The sequence below is a fragment of the Bombina bombina genome, chromosome 7 (genome assembly GCF_027579735.1).
Source record: "Bombina bombina isolate aBomBom1 chromosome 7, aBomBom1.pri, whole genome shotgun sequence".
NCBI lineage: Eukaryota > Metazoa > Chordata > Amphibia > Anura > Bombinatoridae > Bombina > Bombina bombina.
In genome coordinates this window covers 533,482,908-533,499,275 of record NC_069505.1, presented here as the reverse complement: position 1 = coordinate 533,499,275, position 16,368 = coordinate 533,482,908, and the positions used below count along the sequence as shown (strand labels likewise).

At 40.1% G+C, this 16,368-nt stretch overlaps 1 protein-coding gene across 1 annotated transcript in view; it reads left to right on the top strand.

Moving 5' to 3' along the window:
- The window catches only part of LOC128636500 (RNA polymerase-associated protein CTR9 homolog), a 741,649-nt gene that overhangs the window by 647,904 nt on the left and 77,377 nt on the right, over positions 1-16,368 (top strand). The window contains exon 18 of the mRNA XM_053689508.1: positions 5,114-5,259. Coding sequence (XP_053545483.1) covers positions 5,114-5,259 — 146 coding nt within the window. The remainder of the gene's footprint in view (positions 1-5,113; positions 5,260-16,368) is intronic.

Sequence of the window (16,368 nt, the reverse complement as noted above, 5' to 3'; positions counted from 1 at the left end):
CTTAAAGTTTTACAGGTGGCTAAGTTTGAGCCGTTACATTCCATAGACATTAAGTTGTTATCTTGGAAGGTTTTGCTTCTTGGGGTCGATCCGATAAAAATTGTCGCCCGCAAAAGCCGGCGACGCCAATATTTGCGCTGGTTTGGTATCACATATACGGCGTAACCTAGAAGTTACGCCCGTATATTTCTGCCGTCGCCCGTAGTTTTTTTGGCTATAGGCAGGTGTACCAAACCAGCGCAGTTTGGTATCCAATATGCAGCGTAAGGACTTACGTGGCGAAAATGGAGAAAACTTACTCCATTTTCACCTCGCCACAAAAAGCAGCCGTAAGAAGCCTTACGCTGACTATTGGAGCCCCGTAACTCCCTAAACTAACTAGAAAATAAACCTAACACCTAACGCATGCGCAATGTCTATCTACCTGTCACCCGTGATCTGCTAAATAAAACCTAACACCTAACGCATGCGCAATGTCTTTCTACCTGTCAACCGCAATCTGCTAAATAAAACCTAACACCTAACGCATGCGCAATGTCTATCTACCTGTCAACCGCGATCCCCCCCGAATCCCTAATAAAGTTATTAACCCCTAAACCGCCGCTCCGGACCCCGCCGCCATCTACATAAACTAACCCCCTACTGTGAGCCCCTAAAACCGCCGCCATCTACCTTATCTATCCCCTACTGTGAACCCCTTACACCGCCGCCACCTATATAAAAATTATTAACCCCTAATCTAATCCCCCTATACCGCCGCCAGCTATATTAATATTATTAACCCCTAATGTAAGCCCCTTACACCGCCGCCATCTCTATTAAAATGATTAACCCCTAATTTAATCTACCTACCCCACCGCCAGCTATATTATCTATATTAACCCTAAGTATATTATAGTTAATATAGGTATTACATTATATATATTAACTATATTAACCCTAATTATATTAGGGTTAATATAGTTACTATAGTATTTATATTAACTATATTAACTCTATCTAACCCTAACACCCCTAACTAAATTTATATTAAATTAATCTAATTCATTTATAAACTAAAATATTCCTATTTAAATCTAAATACTTACCTATAAAATAAACCCTAAGATAGCTACAATATAATTAATAATTACATTGTAGCTATGTTAGGGTTAATATTTATTTTACAGGTAAATTGTTAATTATTTTAACTAGGTATAATAGCTATTAAATAGTTATTAACTATTTAATATCTACCTAGTTAAAATAATTACCCAATTACCTGTAAAATAAATCCTAACCTAAGTTACAAATACACCTACACTATCAATAAATTAAATAAACTACAAACATCTATCTAAAAATACAATTAAATTAACTAAACTAAATTACAAAAAAAAAACAAACACTAAATTACAAAAAATAAAAAAAAGATTACAAGATTTTTAAGCTAATTACACCTATTCTAAGCCCCCTAATAAAATAATAAAGCCCCCCAAAATAAAAAAAATTCCCTGCCCTATTCTAAATTAAAAAAATTTCAAAGCTCTTTACCTTACCAGCCCTTAAAAGGGCCTTTTGTGGGGCATGCCCCAAAGAATTCAGCTCTTTTGCATTTAAAAACATATACAATACCCCCCCATTACAACCCACCACCCACATACCCCTATTCTAAAACCACGCAAACCCCCCTTAAAAAAGCCTAACACTACCCCCCTGAAGATCTCCCTACCTTGTCTTCACCACACCGGGCCGAACTCCTCATCCGATCCGGGCGATGTGTTGCTCCAAGCGGCAAAGAAGAATTCTTCCTCCGGCGATGTCTTCCTCCAAGCGGCAAAGAAGAATTATTCCTCCGGCGATGTCTTCCTCCAAGCGGCAAAGAAGAATTCTTTCTCCGGCGACGTCTTCCTCCAAGCGGCAGCAAAGTCTTCATCCTTCCGGCGGCATCTTCAATCTTCTTTCTTCGCTCCGCCGCCGCGGAGCATCCATCCCGGCCGACGACTGAACGACGAATGAGGTACCTTTAAATGACGTCATCCAAGATGGCGTCCGCCGAATTCCGATTGGCTGATAGGATTCTATTCAGATTCAAGCTCAATCTGAGTGGCTGATTGGATCAGCCAATCGGATTGAACTTGAATCTGATTGGCTGATTCAATCAGCCAATCAGATTTTTCTAACTTAATTCCGATTGGCTGATAGAATCCTATCAGCCAATCGGAATTCGGCGGACGCCATCTTGGATGACGTCATTTAAAGGTACCTCATTCGTCGTTCAGTCGTTGGCCGGGATGGATGCTCCGCGGCGGCGGAGCGAAGAAAGAAGATTGAAGATGCCGCCGGAAGGATGAAGACTTTGCTTCCGCTTGGAGGAAGACGTCGCCGGAGGAAGAATTCTTCTTTGCCGCTTGGAGGAAGACATCGCCGGAGGAAGAATTCTTCTTTGCCGCTTGGAGGAAGACATCGCTGGAGGAAGAATTCTTCTTTGCCGCTTGGAGCAACACATCGCCCGGATCGGATGAGGAGTTCGGCCCGGTGTGGTGAAGACAAGGTAGGGAGATCTTCAGGGGGGTAGTGTTAGGCTTTTTTAAGGGGGGTTTGGGTGGTTTTAGAATAGGGGTATGTGGGTGGTGGGTTGTAATGGGGGGGGGTATTGTATATGTTTTTAAATGCAAAAGAGCTGAATTCTTTGGGGCATGCCCCACAAAAGGCCCTTTTAAGGGCTGGTAAGGTAAAGAGCTTTGAAATTTTTTTAATTTAGAATAGGGCAGGGAATTTTTTTTATTTTGGGGGGCTTTATTATTTTATTAGGGGGCTTAGAATAGGTGTAATTAGCTTAAAAATCTTGTAATCTTTTTTTTATTTTTTTGTAATTTAGTGTTTGTTTTTTTTTGTAATTTAGTTTAGTTAATTTAATTGTATTTTTAGATAGATGTTTGTAGTTTATTTAATTTATTGATAGTGTAGGTGTATTTGTAACTTAGGTTAGGATTTATTTTACAGGTAATTGGGTAATTATTTTAACTAGGTAGATATTAAATAGTTAATAACTATTTAATAGCTATTATACCTAGTTAAAATAATTAACAATTTACCTGTAAAATAAATATTAACCCTAACATAGCTACAATGTAATTATTAATTATATTGTAGCTATCTTAGGGTTTATTTTATAGGTAAGTATTTAGATTTAAATAGGAATATTTTAGTTTATAAATGAATTAGATTAATTTAATATAAATTTAGTTAGGGGTGTTAGGGTTAGATAGAGTTAATATAGTTAATATAAATACTATAGTAACTATATTAACTATATCAACCCTAATATAATTAGGGTTAATATAGTTAATATATATAATGTAATACCTATATTAACTATAATATACTTAGGGTTAATATAGATAATATAGCTGGCGGAGGGGTAGGTAGATTAAATTAGGGGTTAATGATTTTAATAGAGATGGCGGTGGTGTAAGGGGCTTACATTAGGGGTTAATAATATTAATATAGCTGGCGGCGGTATAGGGGGATTAGATTAGGGGTTAATAATTTTAATAGAGATGGCGGCGGTGTTAGGGGCTTACATTAGGGGTTAATAATTTTAATATAGATGGCGGCGGTGTAAGGGGCTTACATTAGGGGTTAATAATTTTAATAGAGATGGTGGCGGTGTTAGGGGCTCACTTTAGGGGGTTATAGATTTAATATAGCTGGCGGCGGGGTACGGGAGCGACGGTTTAGGGGTTAATAACTTTATTAGGTTGCGGCGGGGGAACGGGAGCGGCGGTTTAGGGGTTAATAACTTTTTTTTATTGTTAGGCTAGTGAGGGGGGATAGCGGATAGAGGGTTAGACGTGTCGGGCTATGTTTAGGAGGCGTGTTAGACAGTGCGGGTGATTTAGACTTTAGTCAGGTTTTGTAGGCGCCGGCAGTTTCTAACGTGGCGCAAGTCACTGGCGACTCCAAAAATCTGTACTTACGCAGATTTCTGGACATCGCTGGTTTGTGAGACTTGCGCCACTTTAGCAAGTGACGGCGCCGCATATTGGATGGCTCGAGTTGCAAGCTGAAACTGCGGGCGACGGGGGTTCCCTCGCTTGCGCCGCAAACTGCGATCTATATCGGATTGCGCCCCTTGTTGCTATCTCTTCTGCTCGAAGAGTCTCAGAACTCTCAGCTCTGCAGTGTGATTCCCCTTATCTTATTTTTCATGCTGATAAGGCGGTTCTTCGTACTAAGTTAGGTTTCCTTCCTAAGGTTGTCTCTAATAGAAATAACAATCAGGAAATTTTTGTTCCCTCTTTGTGTCCTTATCCTTCTGCTTCCAAAGAATGTTTGTTACACAATTCGGATGTTGTATGTGCTGTTAAATTCTACTTTCAGGTGACTAAGGATTTTCGCCAGTCCTCTGCCCCCTTTGTCTGTTGCTCTGGGAAACGTAAAGGTCAGAAAGCTACTACTCTTTCTTTTTGGTTACAAAGTATAATTTGTTTGGCTTATGAGACAGCAGCCTCCTGAGAGAATTACAGCTCATTCCACAAGAGCTGTTTTCTCTTCTTGGGCTTTCAAAAATGAAGCTTATATGGAATACATTTGCAAGGCCTTCTCTACATACTTTTTCCAAATGTGATACTTTTGCCTTGGCTGAGCCTTCTTTTGGGAGAAAGGTTCTTCAAGCGGTGATGCCTTCTTTTTAGGACTGTCTGTCTTGTCCCTCCCTATTTATCTGTGTCCTCTAGCTTGGGTATTGGTCCCCAACAGTAATTACTCAAGCCGTGGACTCACCATATCTTAGGAAAGAAACACAAAATGTATGCTTACCTGATAAATGTATTTATTTGCGGATATGGTGAGTCCACGGCCCCACCCTGTATTTTAAGACAGTTGTTCTTTTGACTATAACCTCAGGCACCTCTACACCTTGTGTTACTCCTTTTTCTCCATTTCCCTTTGGTCAAATGACTGGGGGTTGTGGGTAAGGGAGTGATACTTAACAGTTTAACTGTGGTGCTCTTTGCCTCCTCCTGCTGGCCAGTGACATTCCCAACATGAATTACTCAAGCCGTGGACTCACCATATCAGGAAATAAATAAATTTATCAGGTAAGCATACATTTTGTTTTTTCTTGCAGGGTAGACATATAGCACCTGTTGATACAGTTCTGATGTTTAATGTGGCTTTAGTGCTTCAACAACTTGCAACCACAGTCTTGAAAGAAGAAAAGAGTAGCCTTAAGGAAGTATTAAATGCTGTGAAGGAGCTAAACCTGTCTCACAGGTAATAATCCTTAAACATGTCAAGTAGCTATTTGTAAATTGTGTTCTACAGTATGAGACTAAAAGGAACCTAGCATCAAGCAAACATATGAAAAAAATATGTTTTTGTTATTCATCTGCAAAATAAATGGACAAATTTGAACTAATATGGTCCAAAACCCTTCAAACAAATGTATGAATACAACATTAATTCAGTTTTTCCATTTTATTAAAAGGAAAAAACAAATTGACAAATTGTGTATTTTTTCATTAGTTTGTTCAGTTAAAGGAATAGTCTAATCAAAATTAAACTTTCATGATTCAGATAGAGCAGGCAATCTTTAGTTTTCTAATGTACTCCTAATATCAATTTGTCTTTGTTCTCTTGTTATCTTTATTTGAATAAGCAAGAATGTAAGCATAGGGGCCAGTCCATTTTTTTATTCAGCACCTGGGTAGCACTTTCTGATTGGTGTCTAAATGTAGCCACCAATCAGCAAGCACTACCCAGGTGCTGAATCAAAAATGGGCCGGCTCATAAGCTTACATTCAAATAAAGATACCAAGAGAATGAAGAAAAATTGATAATATGAGTAAATTAGAAAGTTGCTTAAAATTGCATGCTCTATCTGAATCATGAGAGTTTAAGTTTGACTATATTATCCCTTTAGTGAACACATTTCGGACAAAATTAGTCCTAATTTGTTTTACAAATAAATAATTAAACATATATGAAACCCAATTTTTTTTCTTTAATGATTCAGATAGAGCAGGCAATTTTAAGCAACTTTCTAATTTACTCCTATTAATAATTTTTTATTTGTTCTCTTGGTATTTCTATTTGAAAAAGCAGGAATGTACGCTTAGGAGCTGGCCCATTTTTTGTTCAGCACTTGGTTAGCACTAAATGTAGCCACCAATCAGCAAGCCCTATGCAGGGTGCTGAACCAAATATGGGCAGTCTCTTAAGCTTACACTCCTTATTTTTCAAATGAATATACCGAGAGAAAGAAAAAAAAAAAAAATGATAAGACAGTTACTTAAAATTGTATGCTCTATCTCACTGGTTTTCAAACCTGTACTCGGGCCCCCCCAACAGGCCAGGCTTTCAAGATAACCTTGGGTGAGAGCAGGTAAAATAACTTTTCTTTCCTAAGATATGATGAGTCCATGGTGTCCTCAAAGAGCACCACAGGCAAGCTGTTAAAGAGCCAGTAAACCTAGCAAATAATTAATGAAAGAAGGTAAAGGAGCGCTGAAAAGCTGCTATATAAGAGGTTTAAAAGAGCAAAGGTAATATGACTAATACAGCTATGGATAAAATACAGTGGTAAATGTCTTATGTGACTAATAAAAATAGATGAGACCTGAATAGGTATAAAATTAAAAAACAATTAATATTTAATAACCATAATAATGACACATATAAAGAAAGACCACCGGTGGTTTTGTAAATTCATAAAAGATTTATGGATAAAAAATTGTCAAAATAGATGTCAGAAAAAAAGTTCATAAGAAAATGGATCCAAATGTAAAAATACAAAAAAGTGTATCCTTTATAAGTTCATAGAAAATTCATAAAAATACAGTTCCAATGTTGAAAAAGGGTAATTTCTATAGCGTGGAGCAATATGAGAGGCGGGTTTCGTTGCTGGAGCAAAAATGTTAAATCTATTAAAACAATGTAGAGGGATGTTCCTGTGGCAAAGTAAACGGTCACAGTACTTAGTATGAGGTGCTTACAGCTTGACTTGTGCAATTCTGTGGTTTAAAAGAGAAAGTACCTGTTTGTCGGACACTGGCGCAACAACATATGACTCACAAAGAATACGAAGCTGGTATAAGGAGTGCTTCTCATTTATTTATTTATTTATTTATCATTTATTTACAGCGCTTGAGAATTTTGGTTTCTCCGTCAACCTTGCCGAGCTGATTAAATCAATATATAACAAACCCAAATCACAACTACTAGGAACTCTTGCAATATATAATCTTAGAAAAGGGCACACGACAGGGGTGTCCATTATCACCCTTGCTGTTTGATTTAGCATTAGAACCCCCGGTAATGATAGGTAGTCAGGAAATGCTGATATCATTATATGCAGATAACATACTATTGTTTTTACAAGACACCACCAAAAATATCCCACTAGTGTTGGACATCATAGGTAAATTTAGCACATTTACGGGGTATAAAATTAACCCTAGCAAATCGGAACTAATTTGGGTCATTATATTAACTATTTGGGAATTAAAATCGGGAGCAATCCAAGTGAATGGTATCAGTTAAACTATAAAGAAGTCTTTGATAATATGCAATCAAATTTAGAGAAATGGAATATGTATTATCTTTCATTAACGGCGAGGGTAATGTTGCTAAAAACAATCTTTTTCCCAAAAGTGTTATTTTTACTGCAGAACCTACCAATTTTTATCCCAAAAAAAGACATAGATAGATATAATAAAGCATGTGCGCACTTCATTTGGGGAAAGAAGAAAGGGCGTCTCTTGATAAAAAAACTAAGTCTAGCAAAGCAATTTGGAGGATTTGCCCTACCTAATATCAAATATTATAATATTGTTACAATAACAAAATTTGGGTTAGACTGGCTCACAAAATCAGACAATCAGGCCCATTTATAAAGCTCCGTACGGAGCTTGAAGGGCTGTGTTTCTGGCGAGTCTTTAGATGCTTGAAAAAGTGCTTATTGTTAGCCCGAAACGTTGCTGTGTTTGACCTTGTATGGAAAAATAAAAAGTCACTTTGCTGACTACAGCTGGAGATTATCTTTTTATTTGAGTCTTTAGACTCGCCAGAAACACAACTAAAGACCGCTGCTCCATAACCCTGTCTGTCTGCTCTGAGCAGGCGGACAGGAATCGCCGGAAATCAACCCGATCGAGTACGATTGGGTTGATTGACACCTCCCTGCTAGTGGCTGATTGGCCGCGAGTCTGCAGGGGGCGGTGTTGCACCAGCAGCTCTTGTGAGCTGCTGGTGCAATGTTAAATGCGGAGAGCGTATTGCTCTCCGCATTTAGCGAGGTCTTGCGGACCTGATCCGCAGTGTCGGATCAGGTCCGCAAGCCCTTTGATAAATTGGGGCCTATGTAACATATTATGAAATGGAATCAGAGATGATTAAACCTTTCAATTTGAAGGCCGTATTGCACTGTCCATATAAAAAGCTACCAAGGAATATTAGCAATTTTTCAACAATTGCAAATATAGTGCTGGCGTAGCAAAAGTATTGTAAAATCTTAGGACAAAAATATCAGGTCTCCAGACTATTACCTATAGTTGGCAGCGTAGATTCTCAACCAGGACTTCAAAATAAAATATTTTACGAATGGAAAGCAAAAGGTATCACAGATTTTGCAGAATTGAGAATGGGGGATAATGGGGAGATTAAGACATATGAAAACTTGGCAGTAGAATTTAAACTCCCCGCCAAAAATGTTTATGTGTACTTACAAATTCGTCATTACATAAGGACACAAAGTTCTTTATTTGGTACTGATTGGCGACAAGAGCATATTGACCCAGGTCTTAAGATATATAAGGCGGGAATAAGATCAATATCGTATTGGTATCAACAAATAATGCAAGTCATGGAGCAATGTCATATGAATAGTTTGAAAGAGAAATTTTTGAAATACTTTAGCACGGTAAAAAATGAGGATATTGCGGAAAGTATTAAGTTGGCAGATGAAACAACAGATCGGGTTAATTGGAGAGAATCACAACAAAAATTAATTAATCTTTATTATCTAACACCAGAGAGAATAAGTAAATGGGCAACGTCACAACATAGTGTGCGCAATAGATGTAGGGAACATAGGGCCAATTTACTACATTGTATATGGGATTATCCCAAAATATGACAATATCGTTTAAAAGTACAATATTGGATAAACAAATATCTAAATGAAAGGGTGGTATTAGACCCCCTACAAATATTCTTATTACATCGAGGGGAGAATGTTGGAGATAAGCATTTATTAAATACGGTAATTCTAGCTGCACGTAATTTAATATTCAGAAAATGGAAACATAAACAAGACCCAAGTTTAAACAAATTTGTAAATAACATCAAGTAACAAATGATAATTGAACGTCAAGATTTGAAAATAAGATCCAGAAATTCATACAGAAATGTAAAAAAAAAATAAAAATGGAAAAAGTACATCTGTTCATGGCCTATGTCGAGTCAAAGGCAATTTATAGAACCATTTAAAAATGCAATACCTTTCATCGAACTAGTTGTAGCAGATGTTCTACCCTCACAGTGGTTAGCATAAAGGATATTTTGGGTGGGAATTAGATAGTAAGAGGAGAGAAGGGGGGTGAAGGGAAATCTTCCTTTTTTTTTTTTTTTTTACCCCCCCACCCCAAAAACATAAAGGTTAAATTTGGGGCTGGTTTTTCTGGGTCAATTTGATTGAGTCAATGGAAAGGACTCAGATATTAGCTCAGGACAAGTTTATTTGAATTTTTTTTGTGGTGCAGAAAGTTTTTAGTTTTTTTTAGGGCATGAAATTTTAAAATAAAATGTTTATTCAGAATAGGAGATATAGTAACACAGATGATAGGGGCTAGGAGGTTATATTAAAGCATAGATTCAATTGTTATTAGTATGAAATGTAAACTGCAAGAGAGGCATATCAGTTATATAATAATCTGTTCACTTTGTACGGTAATATGTAAGGTAAATCCGTACCATTCGTTTTGTTTTTTTGTCTGTATGCCCTGAAGTATTTTCTGAAAAATCAATAATAAAAAAAAGCACTACAATCGTGTTGAAATAATCTTCCAAAATCTAGATTTGATAAACTGTCCTCAGTTTATATGTTCTAAAATCAGATCATATTTATCAAAAGTACAATAAATCAATGCTTTCTTTTTAAATAACTATTGGAAGGTTTGTTTCTGGGATTCAAGAGTCCTTAAAACGAAGATTCATCTAAGTTTTTTGAATATATTACTTGCTTTCAATAGACAATTCAAACAGATAAATATTAGATTGATGACAATGATAATTTTGATGGCAAGAAAATGTATAATGAAAAGATGGGTTTACTTAGTGTAATCTGTCTATGTTCTCAGTCTTCAGGTGAATGAAATTGAATAAAGCCCTGTATTAGTTGTGGTGATTGGTTAAACCCTTATCTATCTATTGCCATATTTGAATTAGGTTTTAGATGGATATTATACCCTGTGTCTTGACATACTCTAACTAAGGACAAATAGAACAATGTAAAGGTCTATTTTGTACATCCCTAACCAATGTTTTACAAAGGTATTATGTTGTTGTAATGTTTTGTCCATTTATACTATTGATTATGTATTTGTTAAATGTGTATTATATTCAATAATAAAAATATTAAATAATAATAAAAAAAAAGAAAAGAAATTGTACTCTCAATTGGAGTTGTGGGGTTCCGTCCCTAAGGTGGATGGTGCTATCTCCACTCTGGCTAAGAGCACTACTATCCGGCTTGAGTATAGTTCGTTGTTTAAGGAGCCCATGGATAAGAAACTAGAAACTCTGTTAAGAAAGATGTTTCAGCACACAGGATATTTGTTTCAACTGGCAGCGGCGGTTGCTGTGATGGCTGGAGCCTCTACCTATTGGTGCGACTCTTTATCTGATATGATCAAGGTGGAAGGTCCCTTTGACGCAATCCAGAAAAGTATTAAGGCCTTGAGGGTAGCTAATTATTTTATCTGTGATGCAAATATGCAGATTATTTGCCTGAATGCCAAGACATCAGTTTTTCTGTCATGGCCCGTAGGGCACGCTGGCTGAAGTCTTGGTCTGCGGACATGACTTTAAAGTCTAGACTACTTTCCCTTCCATTTAAGGGGAAGATTCTTTTTGGTCCAGGCCTGGACTCAATCATATCCACGGTCACGGGTGGCAAAGGGGCCTTTCTTCCGCAGGATAAGAAGAATAAACCTAAAGGGCAAGGTCCTAATTTTCGTCCCTTTCATTCGGATAAATCCCAATGCCAGCAGCCCTCCGCGAAGCCTGAACAGTCCAAGGGAACTTGGAAACCGTCTCAGAAGAATAAGAAGCCCGCCGAATCAAAGTCGGCATTAAGGGGCAGCCCCCTGATCCACTGATGGATCGTGTTGGGGGCAGACTATCTCTATTTTTGGAGGCTTGCCTGGGGGACGTGCAAGACCCTTGGGTTCTGGAGGTCATCGCTCATAGATACAGGATAGGTTTCAAATCTCATCCACCCAGGGGCAGATTCCTCTTGTCAAACCTTTCTTCAAGACCAGAAAAACGAGAAGCTTTTCTAGGGTGCGTGAGGGATCTCTCCTCCCTGGGAGTAATTGTGCTGGTACCTCTAGCAGAGATCTGGGGTACTATTCATACCTTTTTGTGGTCCCAAAGAAGGAGGGTACATTTCACCTGATTCTGGACCTAAAGTGCTTAAACAAGTTTCTGTTGGTCCCATCGTTCAAGATGCAGACGATAAGGTCCATTCTGCCATTAGTTCAAGAGGGACATTTCATGACTACGATAGACTTGAAGGATGCTTACCTTCATGTTACAATACACATGTGTTTCTGGACCAGCACTTCCAGTTTGTAGCACTTCCATTTGGTCTAGCTACTGCCCCAAGAGTCTTTACAAAGGTTCTAGGGGCTCTGCTTGCGGTGGCGAGATCCAGAGGTATAGCAGTAGTGCCATACCTGGATGACATCATGGTTCAGGCTCCATCATGTTGGCTGGCAGAGGACCATTCAAAAGCTCTTCTACTCCTTCGATCTCATGGAAGATATACTTTGAAAAGAGTTATTTGGTTCCCAGTACCAGGGTGGAATTCCTGGGTACAATAATAGATTCCATATCCATGAGGATATTTCTTACAGACCAGAGACGTTGCAAAATTGCTTCCAATTGTCTTGCCCTACAGATCTCCTTAAGGCCCTCTGTGACCCTGTGTATGGAGGTATGAGGAGAGTCCGCGGCCCCTGCCCGTGTTCTCCGTTGGGCAAACCACATTTTTTTTGTTTATTCTTCTGGCACCTTTTATACCCTGATATTTCTCCTACTGTTCCTTGTTCCCTTGGCAGAATGACTGCGATATGAGGGAAGTGGGGGAGGTATTTAAGCCTTTGACTGGAGTGTCTTTGCCTCCTCCTGGTGGCCATGTTCTGTATGAATGAATGAAGCCGCGGACTTTCCTCATACAGAAGGAAAGGAAATTATCTGGTACGCATAATTTATGTTTTTTCTTCTTCGGTCTCATGGATGGTAGATAAACTTAGAAGAGAGTTATCTTGTTCCAAGTACCAGGGTGGAATTCCTAGGTACCATAATAGACTCTATTACCATGAGGATATTCCTTACAGACCAGAGCTGCTGCAAGCTAGCTTTGTCATGTTGTGCCCTTCAGACATCCTTGAAGCCCTCTGTGGCTCAGTGTATGGAGGTGATTGGTCTCATGGTGTCCAGCATGGACACCATTCCCTTTGCCAGGTTCCATCCAAGACCATTCCAACTGTGCATGCTGAGACAATGGAACAGCAATCATTTGTATCTGTCTCAACAGATTTCTCTGGACAACCGGTTGAGAGAATCGCTCTCTTGGTGGCTTTGTCCAGATCATCTGTCCCAAGGGACATCCTTCTTAAGACCAACCTCGGAGATTGTGACTATGGATGCAAGTCTGTCAGGATGGGGAGCTGTTTGGGGTGCCAGGAAGGCACAGGGCCTGTGGAACCAGAAGGAGCATCTCCTCATAATCAACATTCTGGAACTTTGGGCAATCTACAATGCTCTGAAGGCTTGGACCCTTCTGGGTTCGTCCCAGTGTGTCAGATTACCATCAGACAATGTGACCTTGGTGGCTTACATCAACCACCAGGGGGGCACGAGAAGCTCCCTAGCGATGAGGGAAGTATCTTGGATTTTGGAGTGGGCGGAAGCCCACAACTATTCGCTGTCAGCGATCCACATTCCGGGAGTGGACAACTGGGAGGCGGATTTTCTCAGCAGACAATCTTTTCATCCGTGAGAATGGTCTCTCCATCCCGATTCGTTTGCTGAGATTTGCAACCGTTGGGGGATGCCAGAGATAGATCTTGTGGTGTCCCATCTCAATACCAAACTACCCAGATATGGATCGAGGTCCAGGGATCCTCAGGCGGAGCTAATAGATGCATTAGCAGTGCTCTCTCCTTTTCTTGCCATTACTTCTCCTTCCTCGAGTAGGGGCTCGCATCAAGTAGGAGCAGGCGTCAGTAATACTGATTGCTCCATCGTGGCCGTGAAGGACGTGGTTTGCGGATCTGGTGGGGATGTCATTGTCTCTGCCTTGGAAGTTACCTTGCCACAGGGATCTGCTGGAACAAGGTCCTTTTGTTCATCAAAATATAGATTCTCTGAGGCTGACTGTGTGGAGATTGAACGCTTAGTCTTAGCCAAGAGAGGTTTTTCTGAGAGAGTTATTGATACTCTCATTCAAGCTCGTAAGCCTGTTACTCGTCGCATCTATCATAAGGTGTGGAGAGCTTAATTATTCTGGTATGAAGAACATGGTTTGTCCTGGCATAAGGTAATGGCTTCCAGGATCCTTTCTTTTCTGCCAGGATGGTCTGGAGAAGGGCCTTTCTGCCAGTTCCTTGAGGGGACAGATTTCGGTCCTGTCTGTTTTGCTGCACAAGAGGCTCGCTGAGCTTCCTGATGTTCAATCTTTTTTTAAGGCTCTGATTAGGATCAGACCTGTTTTTAGATCTACTGCTCCTCCTTGGAGTTTAAATCTAGTTCTTAAGCATTTGCAAAAGGCTCCGTTTGAGCCAATGTATGCTGTTGACATTAAATTGCTGTCCTGGAAAGTTATTTTTCGATTGGATGTTGTTTCGGCGTTCAGAGTTTCTGAGATGGCTGCCTTGCAATGTGAGCCTCCTTATCTGGTGTTACATTCTGATAAGGCTGTCCTACGCACTAGCTTAGGTTTTCTTCCCAAGGTTGTGTCTGATCGCAACATCAATTAGGAAATTGTGGTTCCTTCTTTGTATCTCAATCCTTCCTCGTCGAAGGAATGGTTACTGCATATTTTGGATGTGGTTCAGTTCTTAAAGTTCTATCTTCAGGCTACTAAGGATTTTAGACAGACTTATTCCTTGTTTATTGTCTATTCTGGGAAGCGTAAGGGCCAGAAGGCTTCTTTGACTACCTTATATTTTTGGTTGAGGAGTGTTATCTGCCTAGCTTATGAGACAGCGGGACATAGACCTCCTCAGAGGATTGCGGCTCATTCCACTAGAGCAGTGGCTTCTTCTTGGGCCTTTAAGAAGGACTCTCCTTATACAGAAGGAAAGGAAATTATCTGGTAAGCATAATTTATGGGGTTTTTTTCCTTTCGTAATTTCAAAGGACAGAAGTCTTCCTCCTCCTCTTGCAAGCCAAAGCAATCCAAGACCTCATGGAGGTCCAGTCAGCCTTGGAACAAGGGGAAGCAAACCAAGAAGCCTTCCACTGATTCTACAACAGCATGAAGGGATTGCCTTTGGTCCTGTCCTGGATCAGGTAGGGGGCAGACTTTTCCTTTTTCGTCAGACTTGGATAGGAGATGTCCCAGACCCTTGGGCTGTGGACATCGTATCCCAGGGTTACAGAATAGGTTTCAAGACTTGTCCTCCCAGGGGCAAATTCATCCTCTCAAGATTATCTTCAGACCAGGTAAAGAGAGAGGCCTTCTTAAACTGCATAAATTACCTATCTTCCCTGGGAGTTATTGTTCCAGTTCCTGTAAGGGAACAGGGTCTAGGTTTCTAATCAAATCTTTTTGTTGTTCCCAAAATTGAGGGAATTTTCCGTCCCATTTTAGACCTCAAGTGTCTCAACAAATTCCTCAAGGTTCCGTCCTTCAAAATGGAATCCATACATTCCATTCTGCCCTTGGTCCAAGAGGGTCAGTTCATGACGACTAAAGACCTGAAGGACGCGTATCTTCATGTTCCCATTCACAGGGATCATCACCAGTTTCTGAGGTTTGCCTTTCTGGACAAGCATTTCTAGGTTGTTGCACTTCCGTGTGCCTTTGCCATGGGTCCCATAATATTCACAAAGGTTCTGGGGATCTTTTGGCATTGGTCAGATCTCAGGGAATTGTGGTGGTGCCTTACCTAGATGACATCTTGGTTCAGGCGTCATCTTTTCAACTTGCGAAATCTCATACAGAGATGTTGTTGTCTTTTCTATGTTCCCACTGGTGGAAAATGAAACTGGAAAAGTGTTCACTTGTTCCAGCTACAAGGGTGTGTTTCTTAGGGACAATCATAGATTTTCTGTCCATGAAGATTTTCCTGACGGATGTCAGAAAATCTAAACTTCTTGCTTCATGCCTTTCTCTCCAGTCTGCTATTTGTCCATCAGTGGCTCAATGCATGGAGGTGATTGGTCTGATGGTTGCTTCCATGGACATCATTCCTTTTGGTCGGTTCCATCTGAGACCTCTGCAACTATGCATGCTCAGTCAATGGAACGGAGACCATTCAGATCTATCGCAGAGGATAGATCTGGATCCCCTAACAAGTGACTCTCGTGGTGGATTTCACGGGGACCATCTGTCTCGGGCACATGCTTCCTGAGACCTTCCTGGGTGATTGTGACCACGGATGCCAGTATGTTAAGCTGGGGAGCAGTTTGGGGCTCATTAAAAGCTCAAGGTTTGTGGACTCGGGAGGAGTCTTCTCCAATTGTCCTTAGTCCGGTTTATCAGATTCCATTCGGACAACTTTACCTCGGTGGCTTACATCAACCACCAGGGAGGAAATCAGAGTTCTTTAGCAATGAAGGAGGTGACTCAAATTCTTCAGTTGACTGAAGCTCACGATTGTCTCCTATCTGCCATCCACATTCCAGGAGTGGACAACTGGGAGGTGGATTTTCTGAGCAGACAGACATTCCATCCTGGAGAATGGGCTCTCCACCCGGAAGTATTCTCAAAGATAACTCTCACTTGGGGGTGCCGGAGTTGGATCTAATGGCATCTTGCCAAAACACCAAGCTTCCAAAGTACAGTTCAAGGTCAAGAGATCCTCAAGCCGCTCTAATGGATGCTCTGGTGGTTCCTTGGAACTTCAATCTGGCTTACCTGTTTCCTCCATT